Source organism: Peromyscus maniculatus, chromosome 18 (genome assembly GCF_049852395.1).
Source record: "Peromyscus maniculatus bairdii isolate BWxNUB_F1_BW_parent chromosome 18, HU_Pman_BW_mat_3.1, whole genome shotgun sequence".
In the NCBI taxonomy this organism is placed as follows: domain Eukaryota; kingdom Metazoa; phylum Chordata; class Mammalia; order Rodentia; family Cricetidae; genus Peromyscus; species Peromyscus maniculatus.
The window spans coordinates 39,773,443-39,791,668 of NC_134869.1; the positions used below are offsets into that span (position 1 = coordinate 39,773,443).

Genomic DNA, 18,226 nt, shown 5'->3' on the forward strand with positions numbered 1-18,226 from the left:
AATTGAGTGAGATTTATCTGACGAGAGTTAAATGCTTCCTTTATTCCCCTACCCAAGGCAAAATTCAACTCCATGCTCTCTAAAATAAGCGAGGTGGGGGTGTATATGGAATCCTATTCAGTTCCCACCTGAACAAATTTTAGGGATTCAGCAAAGTGGGACAAGGGAGTTATATTACCAAGGACAGGAAAGATATATCTTTACCTTTTAAAGTGGAATGGCTAGTTTCTAAGGCTTTGGCTTGCTTGCCCCTTTCAAAAAAAAAAAAAAAGCCTATTTTGATTTTTTTTTTTTAAATCAATGCTATTCCTTGTTGATGAATTCCCCAAAATCCATGGCTAAGAAGTTTCAAAATGATTGTCCTTCCTAATTTCTTCCCAACCTATGAGGCTGTCCAGACTGGCAAGTTGGTTTAATTTTCATTATTTATTTACTATAAATTAACAGTAAATCTTACACTTAGCTCCATTTAAACCTTCCTCGGCAGCTGCCCATTTGAGAAGTAAAATGGTTGCCTTCTTTCACTTCGGCGGGCACAATACAAAACACCCATTGAGCTCCCCTTGTGTCGCAGCTGCCAATGCCCAGCCGACTTTTAACAAACCAACCAAGCGGAATCACAATGCAGCTGCAACATTTGACGGTATTTCTGTTGGGTTCTCTTTGGGGACCGAAGGTGTTAATTAGGAATCAAAGAACACAACCCTGCCAGCTTGCTTTCACCAGCCCTACCCTGGTCACTGCAGTTTTGAGAAGAAAAATAAATCTAATAAAGGGATAAAAATGTTGTTTGTCACACCAGCAGCGTGTACTTAAGACCCTTTGATCAAAAGCGTTTCATGTAGCCTTGTCAGATGGTCTGCAAATATTGTATTTTTTTTCCCCCTTTTCTCCTTGATTCAGAGTTCTCTGAATTCATTTTCAGGCTGCCTGGAATTTAAAAAGTATGAACAGTCATGTAGGGGTCTTTAGGAACAGTGTCTGGTCTCATAGAGTGGATAGATTTGCTTCTTAGGGAAAAAAATTACATTCAACATTCCATCATGTCATAGCCTCACACCACTGCACCCCCTATTAGCTTATTTATGGTAATCTAACCATACTTTGTCCCGCTTAACATATACACACATAACTGTTAGCATTATTTTATCGATAAAATTCCCTTATAACATGCGCAGAACTGAGTATTTTCCCAAGCATAAAAATCATATGCCACCTACAATGTCATTTTGCCAAACAGTTTGTCATTTTTTTAAAATGTAGTTTCTTGATGCATCTTGAATAGCACGCTGTCACGCATAGCAGTGTGAAGCCATTATCTTTAATCTTCAGGTCAAAGTTAAAAGCCTAAAGTGAGTTTATGAAGTTAGCACTTCTGGGAATTAGTCAAGCTTGCTAGCTTTCTCAGCAAGAGGTTTAGCTCCTAGATGCACAAATCATCCCAAATCCATTAATCCTGCTGGAGAGAAGCAGAGAGAAGGTCAGCTTGTTGATTTAATGTTAATGAAATGAAGGGGCTCCTGAGGCTACCTATGGGGGGCCCTCTAAACTGTAAAACAAATAAAGTCATTTTAAGTCGTGCTCCTTGCCTGCCTGCTTCTGGCTGAGCTGGAGAAACCGGAGCGGGGGTGAGTGTGCAGAAACCTCCACTTTCCTATAATCCAGCGACACCTGCCTGGCCTCAATCCCTACAAATGTCAGGCTGGCAGACTCCTAGAATGAGGGGCCTTCAGAGCAGTGCTCACATCTCTTATAGCACAGATGGAAAAATGGGGATGGAGGAAGTCTCGGTGCTGGAGGCTCTGTGGTTGATTGGTGGGCCAGCTCAATCTGAAGCTGTGGTTCTTTTTTCCTTTTTAACTCTTCCCCTTGTTTCTATAAAAGAAACACTGTCTTTGTTTTTGTATATCGAGATTCCCAAGGAAAATGTCTTAAAAGATAGATTGACTGAAGTTTGCTTTCTAAACTGAGTACCCCGCACCTCACTGGGCTGAAACGAACTCACAGGGTACCTTGGGTAAACCGTGCAAACTTGGTTATTTTTGATTTCTTCTGTTTTTGAGGCTGTTCTCGTTATAGACCCAAGCTGGACTTGAACTTGGAACCCCTCTGCTTCAGCTCCCCTGCACCAAGTGCTAAAATTACAGATGTGAGGCACTATACCCAGGCTAGACCAGAGGACTTTAAATTTGGCTGGCGAGTTGAATTTGTCTTGGGGAGCTAAAAGACATTTTACTATTTCACTCCTTCTCTGCCCTGTCCCCTAGATTATGAGTTCGTTTACTAATTGATAGTCTGAGCTTTGAGATTCCCACATTAGTTTCTAGGTGGAGCTAACAAGCTGAGGACCACAGATCAAGGCAATTAATCTACTGCTCTGAGACTTGATGCACCATGGTGTTATTGTCCAGCACCTTAGAACATTCTGGTTGCTTTAGCATCCTGTACAACTTCTTTTATTTTGAATTTTTTCTTCTTAAATGAGCCTTTTTGGTTTTTTTGTTCCATGTATAAATGAATCTTTCTTTGTGTCTCTGTCTCTTTGTCTCTGTCTCTCTTCCTCTCTCTCCATCCCTCCCTCCCCCCTCACTCACTCTCTCTCACACACACACACACACACACACACACACACACACACACACAGAGAGAGAGAGAGAGAGAGAGAGAGAGAGAGAGAGAGAGAGAGAGAGAGAGAGAGAGAGATTGAGAGACTGAGAGATTGAGAGATTGATTTTGACTGGTACCTAGGGATCCCAAGAAGGACTGAGTCTCCCGGTTGCCTGAAGCAGCTCCATAGAGGAGGGAGTTACTTGGGTCCCAGTTCAGCCCAGTTGTTCTCGGGTGTCACTCTCCCTGTCTGGAACGTCACCTACCACACCTTGCAACTCCATTCACTCCAAATCTGTACCATTCCCTCTGATGGTCACTTTCTTCTTGCCCCTGCACCTGGAGCATTTCCTTTACTTGGGTAGCTCTCCTTCTAACTCTTCACTTGGAATTGTTTGGATTTCACTATCTTCTGCTCTTCTTTGCTCTGGTGTTTTAAAAAAGCTGGTCTGACAGAATCCCCTTCTCTAACTGGGGCTCCTGGCCATTGAGTAATAGAGGTGTGGCTGAAAGTACTCTTGTTTGGCCTTGAAATTATAAACTAAATGAGCCTCCTGGCACATGACGTCTTTAGCTGCTTGGGGGTTAAGAATTATCCTTTTAGGTGTGGGAAGACAGACGATGTGCCCTCTTCATTTTAGACCCGCTGACTGGATGTTGCTGGCCTGACAGAGGCTCATCTCTCTTGCAGAGGGGTCCACATGTCAGGGGAGAATTTGTAATTCTGGGCCATCAGTCGACTCTCAGAGGTAAAAACGCTCACTGAGCTGTCAATTATCTTGGAGACTTTTTGCGACACCTCTACATCTACCTGCAAAAATAAAATGTCATCCAAAACATAGAGGCTTTTATCTGCTTGATACAAAGGATAAGAGATGAAAGGATATTTTCATTTCTAACAGATGCTGGTGATATCCAAATCATTTGAAGTTGCCCTTCAAATGCTTCTTTTCCTTGCTTTTCTTTACCTCCTAGGGACTCAACTACTAATATTATTATCCTCTCCTTTTTAACATTGTAAATTTTTATTTAATGAAAATTCCATTTGTATAAACGTTTCAGGTCAAGTTATGTAACTACTTTAGAGAGTAAAAAAGAAGAGGCAATGTAGTGTGATTGTAATAGTAGCAACAAAAACAATAGCATCTAGCATCCAAATCAGTGGTTCTCAGCCTTCCTAAGGCTGCGACCCTTTAATACAGCTACTCATGTTGTGGTGCCCTCCAACCATGAAATTCTTTCATTTCTACTTCACGACTGTACTTTTGCTAGTGTTGTGAACCATAATGTAAATATCTGACACATGACACCCCCCGTGGGGGTCGTGACCCACAGTTTGAGAACCATTGATCTAAGGACAGCTTTGGTGTGAGGTGCAAATTATTTTGCCAGTCTTCGAAACAACCCCATAAGGTAGATATTATTATGCTCAGTTTTCAGATGAAAGGCACAAAGTAGATAAGTAGATGGCTGAAGTCGCTTAATACAGGCCTGTGATCATGCTCCAGAAATGGTCTTATCTCTGGGGTGGAAATAATAATAATAATAATAACGACTTTACTGTTGTTGGGAAGTCAAATGAGAAGCTGGGAATACATGTACGAGCAACACCGTCTGAGTGTCTTTTCCTCTCTGTTTTGGTAGTTTACCAACAAGGCAATTTACAGTGTTTCGTGGAAAGAATCTCTTTGTCCATTCAGTCTAAGGCTGTATCAGCAAGTCCACTCTCTGTTATATATTTATTTTGTGGCCACCCCCCCCCCCACCCGCAAGGCAGCTTATACCTTAAGTATGGACAAAAAAAAAAAAAGTCCTGTACAGAGTTTAGGTCAGTGGTTCTTGACTTATAGGTCACGACTCCTTGGGAGGTCGAACGACCCTTTCACGGGGTCCCCTCAAGACCATCAGAAAGAAAACAGATATTTCCGTTACGATTCCTCACAGGAGCAAAATTACAGTTATGAAGTACCAATGAGAATAATTTTATGATTGGGGGTCACCATACCTGAGGAACTGTATTCAAGGGTCGCAGCATTAGGAAGAAGGCCTGGTTTAGGGGAACAGGACCTGGCCTCATGAAAGAAAACAGAGCTCTCTCTACCTTTGTATGACCAAGTCATGTCCTCTTTGAAGTAACCCGGGAACAGGTTACATGAGCAAGGGGGGATTTTTCAAATGTGGTTTCTAATATTGCCCAAGTATGATGAGGCAGACAGAGCAGGGGACATCTGCTACAGGAAAGACAGTATCTCACAGTTTCCCAGATGAATGAGTACCACAGGCGACACATGGCCATGCAGACAAGCATCAAAGTTGGTAAAAGACAAAAGACAGCAAAGATGGATGGGCCCCGAGAGCCTTGATTGTGGTTCCCATTGGCAAGGCAAGGTGACATGGTTTAGGACTGTGGAGACAATGACAGTGAGTTCTGAAGCAAAAAGCGAGGAGACTGGAAAGGGATGAGATGTCAGTGCTGAAGAAGAAAGAGAGTCGATGACAAGAAACATCCGGTCAAGGTAAGGTCACAAACGGACTGTGAGTCACAGCAAACACATCCGACTGTTGGGAACAGAAAGTTGGGAGAGTCCCGCTCTTTAGACGAAATCTGAGTGATTTTTGTGTGTTTATTTGTTTTGTTGTACAGATTTTAAAAAACATCATATAGGGATATTTTAGCTGCTTCTACCCCTAGCCAAGATAAGATGATGTTAGAATTCAGGCACATGATTAGACACATACAATCATAGGATGTAAGCAACATGGCACTTGGCATCACCTAGGCAACTAAGAGCTCAGATTTCATTTGAAGATTGGAGCCAAGTGGCGTGAGGGTTTCACGAGTCCTGGGTTCTGGGCCCACTTTTGCCAGCTGTATATTTTGAGGAACACAGTTTGCTGCTTCTGAACACAGATGTTTTTTGTTACTCATGAAATGACAGTGTTGCATTCTCTGGCTTTCTATATCCTTCCTATTCTAAATTCCCGGGGTCAACATGGCTTTTGCCTCATTGAAATCCTCTACAACCCATCACAGCAATTTTAATCCAATCTGCTTGTGTAGAGAGGGTGATGCTCTCATATAACGACCTCATGTCAGCTCTGCACTATATGATTTGGCCACAGCTTTGTCAGTATGGTGATTGGTGGATACAATATTTTTTCAGTACTTTAAACATTTTTACATTTATTTATATATTTATGTATTGGGGAGGGGCATGCAGTATGCCTACGGAGAGTTAGTTTTCTCCTTCTACCATATGAGTCTTGGGGAAGAAGCTCAGGTAGTTAGGCTTCGTGACAAGCTGACCCATCTTCCACCATCCCCCCCTTTTCGTTCTTTATAGAAATTTTCATAAGCATAGTTGGCTGTGACTTTGAGCTCTGCATTGGTTTTTCTTAATAATTAACATAAATCTACCAATGTGAGCTGTTCTTTCCCAGTGTTTTTGTCCAGGGATATTTCTACAGCTAAGGCAAACGGCTTCAAATGACCACATGGGCTCAGCACCGTATCCACCTAGCCCTTCTCACAGTGGTTAGACCCTGGGGAAATGGATGTTTTGCTAGCAGGCCAGCAGCTGTAAGGAGGAAGGGGGATCCTTGTTGCTAGCTAATCGTATCGCTAAACCTTTTGAGTTCTCCAAATGAGATATGCTTACATCCTGGGAGAATCGGGCTTAACCGGGATTTCCTTTTGCTCTCCGAGCTTGAAGAATGAAAAACGAACTTGAACTTTTTGCTGTGTTCTGTTGTTCAGAGTCCCAGAGCATAACAGCTGCTGGGCACAGAGGCTGTGGAAGATGGGAGATCACTCCAGGGAGAGCGATGGATGTAGCGTCACCGAGGTAGAATCAAAGACCCCAATTTTGGTGCACTGAGAGTTAATATTTTAATCCCGAGGAGTTTTCTTTCTGCACTTATAGTCTAAAGACCAGAGGTGGAGGAAAAATGTCACAGATAAGGAAGATGCTGCCTTCTTGTCCTCCTCTGTCACTCATCATGAGTAAGGGATGGGAAAGGACACAGGGGTGTACCACCTAAGGACAGTTGTCTGGGGGAATCCATTCACAGAGTCTTTCAGTTCGGTCAGCTTTCATAGCCTGTTTCCTTAAGGAAGCTGGCCATTTCTCCTCTCTTGTCAACTTTTACTTGGTTTATTCTATGGGACAGTCGACAGTACAAGTGTAGAAGAGGCCGCCTGTTGCCAACTGCAGGCATGTTGGCTAAGAGACTCCTCATGATAGGAAATATGAAGAAAAAAATAAAGATTTCTTGTCTCTGACTTTACTAGAGGACTCCAAGTTTATTCTGAAAATTAATCAGACACGGTCAAGTAGACATTTAGTGTGATGTCTTTATCTAAAAGATGACTGAATAATGCAGTGCTTTCCACAGAAACTTGTATTTGGCTTTCATAATCAAATGTTCTTTAGTACGTATGTAAACAGAAACAGGACAGTTCTTTTTATGTCTGTGGAGTTAAAGATCAATTGATTATATAACAGAATTCCTTCAAGCAAATGCCTCATAAGAAAATTTATTACCTAAAAATTTCAAGCACCATGTGGCATTTTGTGTGTTGAACCAATAAACTCATTAAAATAACATCGAGTAAACCCAAACACAACACAATGAAAGTCCTAACAGAGCCCACATTAACCAACCAACTTTAAAATAATATCTTTGTTATAGACCAAGGTTAAAAATTCAGCAAATTCTTTATATTTTTTCCACTTGAGATCATGAGTGGTTTTCTACTTTCCTGAGAAATACACTTCGGTGGCTTTTTGATCAAAGCAAATAGAAATCCCTGCCTCATTTAACTAAGGTTTTGAGAGCGGGGGTGGGGGGTGGGGGGGCAAAAGACAAATCTATGTACAATTGTTTAAATGGAAAAATTGTTAGAGTCTGTATTCAGTGTAGATTTTAGAATCTACGTGTGTGTGTGTGTGTGTGTGTGTGTGTGTGTGTGTGTGTGTGTCTCTTGGGAAGGAGTGAGGTGAGGATGGGAAGGGGGCGGGGAGGAAACAAAGGAATTTGGCTGCAGAACTGAGTAACAGTTTGCACCACTTGGCTTCCAGTTGTGACAGATGAGCAACATGGGGGGGGGGGAGGCTGGGCTAACAAGGATCCACTTGAGGGAAGCTTAATCTTGGTTGGCAGGCTGACTGGGAGGTCAGCTCCGAGCGCGCCTTCTCAGCTGGAGTTAGGCTCCCTTTGCAGGACAACTGTCTTCTGCATTTCAGCTTCTGGACTGAACTGCAGGTTCCTTCAGACAGGCAGCACCCCTGTCTGTCCCCTGAAAAAGGGTCGTCCCTCCACGGCCGTGCCCTGTCAAAGGCCGTATGGATCATTTCCGCCAAGCAAGCAGCACAAAGGGAGGGGGCTCCTCATTGGTATGTGAGGGGGCGGGTGTGGTGTGTGGTGTGTGCATGAGATCACTTTTCTTCCTTGTGGTGACAGTCCTTGTCTGCAGATGGAGCAAAATCCCTTCTGAAGGCAAGAGGGATAAAACAGATATGCATAAAGAAAAAGTAAAACACTTGAAAATTAGTAATTGCTATATAATAATTTTAAATAACGTTTAATGTTGTTAATTACAAATTTAGGGCACAAGAGTAGCATTCTCAGAGACTCTAGGGACTGCACCCCAATGTCTCCTACATTTTCCAAACATAAGCACTTATTTATTGGGGGGACTTTTCTTTTTTTTCTTTTTTCTTTTCTTTAGGGTTTCTCTGTGTAGCTTTGGTGCCTGTCCTGGATCTCACTCTGTACACCAGGCTGGCCTCGAACTCACAGCGATCCACCTGGTTCTGCCTCCTAAATGCTGGGATTAAAGGCATGTGCCGCCACTACCCAGCCAGTGGGGGGACTTTTATACTGAATATAATTTATAGTGAAATTTTCAATCATTGGTTTTTCGGATTGATATTATAGCCACCAATTATTAATGTATGTCAGATTTGCAACAGCAAATGGATTGAAAGGTTAAGGAAGTTAAACATGTACTTCAAGCAAGGCTCTTCATCTTAAGGAGAAGATCGCCTCTAATGTAACGGGATTCTAGCTGGTTTGCAAGACCACGTCACACTGATCGTTGCGGTAAACTGTATAATTGTACTTTTGGCATCTATGTGAGAAAAATAGCTCCCTATTCTGAATCATCTCAAGCCATCATGGGACTCTTGTGGCACCCATTCATCTTTATTTTGAGGATAAAAAAAAAATCACCTGTTAGCCGGGCGTTGGTGGCGCACGCCTTTAATCCCAGCACTCGGGAGGCAGAGCCAGGCGGATCTCTGTGAGTTCGAGGCCAGCCTGGGCTACCAAGTGAGCTCCAGGAAAGGCGCAAAGCTACACAGAGAAACCCTGTCTCGAAAAAACCAAAAAAAAAAAAAAAAAAAAAAAAAAAAAAAAAAAAAAAATCACCTGTTAAGCAGGTTCATAACGCTCACCTGAGAAATGATTTCAAAGAAAGCAGCTGCTTGATTCAGCACACAGATCCAGCCACAGACACACACATACATGTGACTGCTGCCTACACACTAACTCATCAGTCTGTCAGTCTTCACCATGGTCTTCAACGACTGCAGCTTACTCAGACTGGGGGACAAGAAACATTCTTCGGAAGTAGTGAGAAAATGGACGTGTACCTACTAAATTTATAACACTGGCCCTATACTATGCACCAGAATACTCATTTTAGGGGGAATGAAAAAAAAAACTGCACTTTGCTCTGGAAGTCCTTGAAGGGAGACTTCTGATATTAGAGCTTCATTAATTGTCTTCCTGGAAAGAAAAGTGTGTGCAGTCATCATGAGACATACCTATAAATTAGAAGTTGTTGCATCATGTAAACTGTCTCTAATTTAATTGTATTTTAATTGGGACTGGTCAATCATCACACACACACACACACACACACACACACACACACACTTGTATACTACTCCTCTGTTTTTCTGATCCTTTTTTGCCACTGGGATTCCAGCAGCTAGCGCAGCCAATTATGTTAAGTTCAACATTACAAATATTTGTCGAGTATTGATTAAAAGCCAAGCACTGATGTGAGCCTTGGATATGAAGTAGAAAACTTCCTTCCCTGCAGGAGCTGGCAGCCAAATAAGAAGTATCTACCAAAGGGCAGAAGTCATGTAATGGCATTCTGGAGTATTCCCCTCAGCCAAAGGGGCATGCTTTCGCCATTATGGATTGATTCCTTTGTGCATATCAGAGTACATTTCAGTGTCTTCCACTCCAGGTAAACACATTGAGAATAGACTATAGAGGGTATGAAGAAATATTCCTGCAGACGAAGCATCTTTTAAATAATCCCTCCACTAATATTAACCCCATTGAGAGTCTCTTCGTGTGCTCAGTAGGTAATGTTATTTCATTTCAGAAATCAAACAGTTCTTGTTCTTTCTTCTACTTTCAAATAAGGCATCCCTACTGGGCTCAACCATTGTAACAGAACAGTGTAACAGGGAGTGATGGAGGAAAATACATTTTTAAGACAGGACCCACTTCTTACCACATAACTTACAGATGACAAAACTAATACTGAACTATGAAAATTTAGTAGCTAGTTTTACATGATCACTTATGGACTCCCCTTTTCCAGAGCCACTGAGTTCCACGGTAAAACTGGGCATGCAGTTAGTGAAAATAACGTTAAATCAGCTTGTAAGTGGAAGCTGGCCAACCCGGGGATGAAAGAGTGGCAGAGTGGCATGGGGAGAGGAACTCACAGGCAGATGTGAGTTCCAAGGAAATTCTGCTACGTTTACCAACAGCAAGAGTATGAGGTGAGCGGCTTGTTCTGTTCCATCTGAAATTCATCAGTGTGGCTTTAGTGCTTGTCCAGGTCATCTTCCTGCTACAAAACAAGGCTCTTCAAGGAAAACATTGTAGAGGGCGTGAGGAGCAAATGGAATACTGGAAGGAATTTGCCTGCTTGTGAAGACTTCAATTTTTCAGAAATATCAGTTAGAGGAGATATTTGCATGGAAACATGCCCCTTAGCTTCAGTCTAAGTTTATGTGAATATTTGAACAAAATAAAACTTAATGAAATTGCTCAAAAGGTAGAGTTTACCATAGTTTTTCATTTATGTACCATGGCATGTGCTTTAGGCTAACTGGAAGCATAGTTCAATGTATTGTTAAAATTACTTAAATACTTCAATTTGATAGAATATGAAGCATTTTCTTAAGGTAAATCAGAATTAGGTATCAGCTCAAAACTAAATATTCTGTAACCTATTTCACTTTGATGGTTTTATGGGATTGCTTACTCCGTGTTATTATTTTTTTTATGCTTTTTGGCAGTTCAATGCTTTGGAAATTAAAAGGCGATCAATTAGCTCAAGTGAAAAACTGAGTTGTGAGAAGTCATAGACAAGTTTTGTGTTTCTGAACTTCCTTAGGTATATCCAGGGTGAATATTGCCATTGAGACTTTGTTTCTTCATTCCTGTCTCCTAATATGCATGATGGCTACATCTTTAGTACCTACCCCTTTACTTTGCAGAAAATGCAGACAGACAGAAAGAACCCAGAGATCATGCTATTCTATGTACACATTTACTGAAGCTTTACAAACTTTGTCCTATACATACTGGACATACTCTTTAACATATTCTGATTTATGTTATAAAACTGTCTGCATCATAACTTACCATTTAAAAAGTATCTAGATTAATTTAATCAATTAGCATCGATAGTTGTTACCATAACAAAATCTCTACTGGACACCTAGTTCCCAGTATGGAAAAGAGAGAACTTCATTACAATATGAAAAAGTTATGGCTATTCTATTTTAAACAAAATGTAAATAACTGCATGTGCCAAAACAAACAGTATACATGTTGCACCCATCTAAATCGGAAGACATACCTATTAAGCCTTTTGGAACCATTTCTAAAGGACAAACATTTTCTTTTGCTTCAAAATCCTCGTCTTTGTCTGAGGAGAATCAGAAATGTATCACACAATTTTTGAAGAAGATTCTAAAACTTTTTTTCTCTTTAATTTTGAAACTGCATCTTAAGTGCTTAGCCATGTGAAAGCCTAGAGCCGTACATGATATTGTGGAGATTTTCTGATTATTTCCTAGTAACACTAGTTTTATTAATTATGCATAGAATTAAATTTTGTTTCAAAATACCATACGAAGGAGCAACCCAAGTGCATCAAATAGAAATGTTCTTTTGACTCTCTTTGTCCATACAGCCTGCATTTGCTAGTGGACGAAATGTTCGTCCTGTTAGGCATCAACAAGGAATTGTTTAGTTTTCATTTAGAAGTAAAAGATCTACTGTGGACTAGTGAAGAAAAGCAACTAACTACATTAAGCTGCTTGTTGGGCCTGAGTTTCCTACCTGGGTGCCGCAGTAACTAGAAGAAGGACACATAAACGAGCACACGGACGTTTACTTTTATGACCCTCTTCGGAAAAACCGCCACAATACGCTCTAAAATAACTCAGCATAATAAGATGAGATGCTAGACCCACACTGCCTCTGACTGATCACCGATGAGATGAATTAAGCGCACCGTACATGGTTATTGTGTACTTCATGTTTTAACTTCTCTGTGGGCCTGACTTTCTGCAGAGTGAACCTTATTGGCCCATAAGCAAGTGGGGATGGATGAGGGGTGAATGGGTCGGTGGAGAGGAGGGAGAGAGAGAGAAGAGAGTCGAAGGAGCAATTTTCAGTTTCCAGTGATGTTCAGTGGCCCAGCGGCTACTGGGGAAGAATGAAGGCCTAATGTGATGGGAGAGGCTGCCCTTGGACTTACGTTCTCTGGGAAGAGAGGTTATAAAATGGTGCATAAATTGCTTGTGCCTCGTACAAAAGAGGGTTAGGAAACTTTTACCTGTAAGGGTTTTTAGTCAGCTATCTGACTGTGGCAAATCTGTCTGGCAAGTGTTTACAGCTGGGACTTGCCACCCAATCTGTTTGAAGGAAACAAAACACTTGTTCTTTATGGGGAGATAACATTTTTGACTAAATAAATGGTGATACCGTACTGCAAACAGTAAAAGTCAGTCTTCTACGCCACCTACATACTTTTCTTGGCACACTACTGTGCACCAGCGCAGCGAGATCATAATTTTAACACTGCCTTTCAAATGTTTCAAAGTTTTAATTTTCAAAACAAGAAAAATCAAGAAACCACATGCTTATTTACTTGAATACGAGTAAATAAAAATTCCCCTTTTACCTGTGGGTCACAACCCCGTTACCACACCTCTGTCTCCAAAAAGTATTTACCTTACGATTCCTAACAGTAGCAAACTTACAGTTATGAAGTAGCAATAAAAACAATTTTATAAAAAAAAATGTTATGGTTGGGGGTCACCACAACATGAGGAACTGTATCAAAGGGTCGCAGCATTAGGAAGGTTGAGAAGCACTGGATTAGGGCTCCATAGCCAAGGCAGAAATGTTCAGGTAATACTAGGGGGAACCAAAAGAGGGCATCGTTCACTCCTAAGTCTGTACAGGAGACCCCTGAGTTGTCACACAGAAAACCCAAATCTTCAACCCAGGGTGAAGAGCATGCCACTGCTGCTGGCATTTTGTGCCCAGAAGGAGAAAAAAGAAAAAGAAAAGAAATCGGGAAATCACATGAAGAACAGGCAGGTTCTTCACAGTTGGAGCGGCTGGCTACATTCAGCATTCATCTCTCTCCAGAAACACGAGGCCAGAGACAGGTCTCCCACTTTTTACAGACACGCAGAGTTTAATGTTTCAGAAGGCACAGACAGTCCTCTTGCTTAGATCAGGGCACAGAATGTCATGCAATAGCACGAGAATACAATGCCCTTCCTCACAGCATCTTAACTTCCAGAGGTTGTCTATAGCGAGGGACTGAAGGCAGAAGCTAGTAGATGGCTGTAACCTCTGAGATGAGAAGGACGCAATTAAATACAGTGGAGGTATATGGGAAATAGCATGACAATATTTTTTCGGCTTTTAGTAACATAAGCCTAACAAATGTTCATTCCTTCAAGTGGGAGAAAAAAGTAACCCGACACTTCATCAACTGGTTTTCCTATTTTATAATGGATGCTTGTTTTTCAATAGGGTATGCATTTGGAATGTGCATGAGGGGTTGCTCACTGCACACGCCTGTCGTCGAAGGTCCTTAGGGGTCGGGGAAAGAATAGTCTACTCTCTAACGAGAAATCTCCAAACTGAACTCAGAAACGAGCTATCCTGGAGAACACATTATCCTCGAATCACCGAGAGTAGCGGTTAAACCAGGGAAGCTGGGGGAAGGGAAGGGTGCTGAACTTGGTGGTAAGACAGCTGTTGGGAAGGAAATGTAAATTCTGAGAGAATGATTGTTTCCCAGAGTAGAATTCCATCCCTTAATATATATATATATATATATATATATATATATATATATATATATATATATATATATATATATATATTAGATGTAATGAGTTCAATTGAAGGGAAACCTGTTGGGGGTTGGGGGGCGGGCGACCATTTTATATCCCACCCAGGTAAAGAAGAGTGACCCGAACAGTTTCATGAAACACAGAGGTGCCTCCTATCCACCACAACAGAAATCTAGGAGGCTGGTCTTTTTCTTCAGACGCCAATATCAAAACAGGTTGAACAGTATTTTCTGTAGTTGCTCATTGTCTCCAGAAAAGCGGTGCCTAGCGGGGGAACATTGTGCAAGCCTCGTGTTTCTTTCCTCAAAAACTACTAACCAGAGGGAAAAAACGAACTCACAAACATTTCAGCCAGCCCCTGCCAAGGTACATCAGAGAAAGCCGAAACTGGGAATACAGGGTTTGGGAGGGGTTCAGCGAAATGTCTTGATTTAAAAAAAAAAAAAAAAAAAAAAATTCAAACCCACAAATTTCACCTCGTAGTTAGGAGGTCGGGTTACCCCCGAGGTGGCCTCGACCCTGGTCTCTGGGCCCCCAGGAACAGAGCTCCAGATTAGGAGGGGCGAGTTGGGAGGAGTACTTATCTTGGTCCCCCAGAGCTGGGTTGCTTCTGAGTCACCTCATCTACCCCACCACCTGTTACCCTCCTCCGGTCGGGGCTTCTCAGAGCTCACATTATAAAGGAGCCGAAGCCGCCTCCTCTCCATGATCGGGGGGGGGGGGGTTTGGAGGCAGGAGCAGGGGCAGAAAAGCTGGGAGGACTCCCCAGGGCTGATAGAGAACTCCAGGTCCCCCTTTGGACGTCTGCGGCGCCCCTGTTTACCCGCCCGGCTGCCTTCAGCCCACTTCCCTTTGCTGCCGCGGGGGAGGAGATGGTTAAAGATTACAATGTGGCCACCGGCACTTCAAAGGGCGCTTCGGCCAGCCAAAGGTAAAGATAACGTTCTGGCAGCTCTAATCGGGGTTTGTGGTTGCCACATTTTAATCACTTTGTTTAAAAAAAAAAAGAAAGAAAGAAAAAAAGAAGAAGAAAAGAAAAAGGTTACATCACACTCCGGTGCCCGGGATGCAAAGTAGACCGCCCCCCTCCCCACCCCGGGGGTGGGGTGGGGGTTGAAGAAGTTGGGTTTCTCTTGCAGGGAAAGTTTTATAGCCCTGACGCAGCGGTCGCGGCCGTGTGCTGTAGGGCAGCGTGCTCTTGGGGTCCAGGCTCCCGAGCACCAATCCCCACATTAGGAGGGACTGGTCCTGCGACCTGCCAGGTGCTGCTGCACTGGGAAGCTGCATGCACACCGGCTCTTAGCCCGGGTGCGCTTCAAGCGGCTTCTCCTAGGGTACAGAAAACCAGGAGAGGCTCTGTCAGAGAGAGACACGTGCCTTTCTCTGGAGGCCGAAGCAGGTCTGTCTGGTCAGGATGCCCTTGGCAAACTCACCCGGCCCCTCCAGAGCAGGCGTGCTCCGGGGAGCCCCAGCCTTGGCTCCCACCAGCCCCCCATCCCTCTTTAGCCCCCTGTTCGCAGCGAGGCGGGCGCGCGGGGGGGGGGGGGTACACTTACAGGTAGGAGGTGAAGACGCTGAGGTTGGAGGGCAGCTCGGAGAGCCCCAGGTCCGAGCAGTCCACCCTGAGCAGCATCCTGCCATCCAGGTCACACTGACAGTGTGACGGGCAGCCCCGCGGCAGCGTGTCCGGCCTCGGCGGGCTGCCGGCGGCTACCAGCTGCAGCAGCGCCGGCAAGGACAGGAGCATGCTGCGGACGCGGGAGGTGTCCATGGTGCCCGAGGCTGGGAGCTGCGAGCCGGAAGCCTGTAGAGGGCAGCGCCGGGGCTGATGCAGACCGAGGCGCGCCGGGAGCCTCTCCACGGGCTTCTGCAGTTCAGCGGGCGTCTGTAACCCCGGTGGCTTCTGCAACCAGGCGGGCGTCTGCCGGGTCGGAGCTCCGGTGGGGACCACGCAGCGCGCTGTGGTGGCCACGCCGGCCTCGGGAGCCCCTCTCGCTGCAGTCGCCGCAGTGGCCGGCCGTAAGCGTTGTTGCTGCTGCAGGCGGTCTGAGCTGTGTGCAGCAGCATCTCCGCTCGCACGCTCCTTTTTTAAAGCGCTCCAGCCAAATTGCGCGCCCAGTGACGTCAGCGCAGCCCTGCTTTCCAGGCACCCCCTGAGCCCGGCCTCGCTTTCCCTCCGCCCTCCCACCCCCTCTCCTTTTCCCTGGACCCGGCTGCGCGGCGGCTGGCAGCGTTAAGTCTTGGCGAGTGCTGGGCGCTCCAACTGCGCCTCCGAGGGGGTGGGTTCCAGCACTCAGCGTCACGGACCGGGCAGGGGACCCCCACCTGCACCCACCCTCTACAGTTCTTGGGTACCGGCAGCCGAGATGTGAGCGCTGAGGGGGGACCTGCTTCAGAACAACATAAGTATACATTTGGGGACCAAAAGATAGATAACGCAGGCTTCCTCCAAGTCCATGTCAGATAACCGGAGGGATGCACGCAGTGCTTTTGAAAAAAAAAAAAAAAAAAAAAAAAGACCAAAACCTAATCAGAAAGATAGTCATCAAGGAACGAGAGCAGGACTCCCCCCGGGAAGATGGGTGGCCTTTTTGATCTTTCCGTCAAGGCGCTGTCTGCTTGGCTCATGCTTCAAAATCAAAGCCTTGAAGAAATCGCTAAACAAATAAAACTAGTAAACCGGCTCTCCAGGGTCTTCCCAGTTTATCCCGGAATTGAGAGGCCGAAGTGACTTTTTAAAAGGCAGCGGCCTGGGATGGGAGTGAGTGATACTTTCACGGCAATGACCTCTAACGAAGGGATGCTGAATAGACCCACGCTCTTCACTTTATGGAAGATTCCAGGTTCTTTCCCCTCCCCCCTTTCCCTCTTTCTTTTTCTTTTCTTTTCTAGAGTAGACCTCAGTGAGGTAAACGTTGACCTCTCTCACACCTGAGTGAACAGCTGCAGATGTCAGGCTAAGCCCACCATGCCAACTTCCAACAATGCAGTTTTCACTCTGGACCACAGGAAGGCAGGGAACCCTTTTCGCTTTCAAGTCCACCAAAATTTACTTCTCAGCCTGTCTAGTGAGATTTATTTTACAGACTGAATTTTATAAGCAGGAAGACTTTTTTTTTTGCATGTATGTTTATTATCATTTACATTTAGAGTGACTTCTAAACTTGCCTACTCATTCACTTGATACATACATATATGAACATATAGTCACCTGATATGCATATATATGAATATATATTATTTTATTTGAACCTATGGTTTGAGCATTGACTTTTCTTGGATGGGTTCAGTTATCAGTAAGTTTGTGTTTCTCCTTGATAAAGAGTTTGGGGGCTAGACAGACAGACAGACAGTCAGACAGACAGACAGACACACACAGAGACAGACAGACAGACACACACATACACACACACACACACACACACACACACACAGAGAGAGAGAGAGAGAGAGAGAGAGAGAGAGAGAGAGAGAGAGAACGCATAGGCATGTTCTTTTTTACCTTTTTGATTTATCAAATAAAGAGATCATAGCCTAGGATTTAGGAAGAACTAATAGCACCAATGAGAATCATGCCAGAGTTAGTCTTGGCTTCTGGAAAATCAATGCATTGCCCATTTTGTCCTTTTCCCTCACCTCCTTCCCAATCCATAATATATCCATCACTCCTGTTCTCTGCCTATTCTCACAGGATTTTTTGTTTTTGTTTTTGTCTCTCTCAGCCATTCCCTCCAAACTTGGAGAATGCCCACTCATCTAACTTCCTTCCATTAAAACAAACACACAATCTCCTGATGTTTTTGTGTGAATGGAATCATCCACAGACAGTCGTAGGGGCACAACTGGAAAGTCAGCAGCATCCTGGAGTTAAGATACCCTTGCTCATGCATCTAAAGTGCTAACGTATTCTGGATAGGAATCCCAACAGTGATGGTCAGCATAGTTTTCCTTAGGGATATCCTGGACAAACAAATGTTTTGTTTAACCAGCTTCAGTTTGATCACTTTGAAGGAAGGCACTATTGATTCATCAGCATAGCTGTGCAGAAATGGTTGTGCCCACTATCCATTAAAAAAAAAATCAAAAAATGTCCTTTGATGATGTCAACACTACCCAAAGGTGGTTGCTGTGAAATGAATCAGGCAGAACCATATGTGAATCTAGATTCTTCCAGTTTCAACTTGCTTCATCACAGA

The 18,226-nt window shown here is 43.8% G+C and overlaps 1 protein-coding gene across 2 annotated transcripts in view; it reads right to left on the reverse strand.

Moving 5' to 3' along the window:
• Positions 1-16,140, reverse strand: part of Lgr5 (leucine rich repeat containing G protein-coupled receptor 5) — a 134,536-nt gene extending 118,396 nt beyond the window's left edge. The window contains exon 1 of one of the 2 annotated variants that reach the window (XM_006988970.4): positions 15,587-16,140. In XM_006988970.4, the coding sequence (XP_006989032.1) occupies positions 15,587-15,801 (215 nt within the window). In that variant the 5' untranslated portion in view covers positions 15,802-16,140. The remainder of the gene's footprint in view (positions 1-15,586) is intronic. The other variant, XM_076553925.1, reaches the window with a different exon arrangement.
• Positions 16,141-18,226: the final 2,086 nt, after the last annotated feature.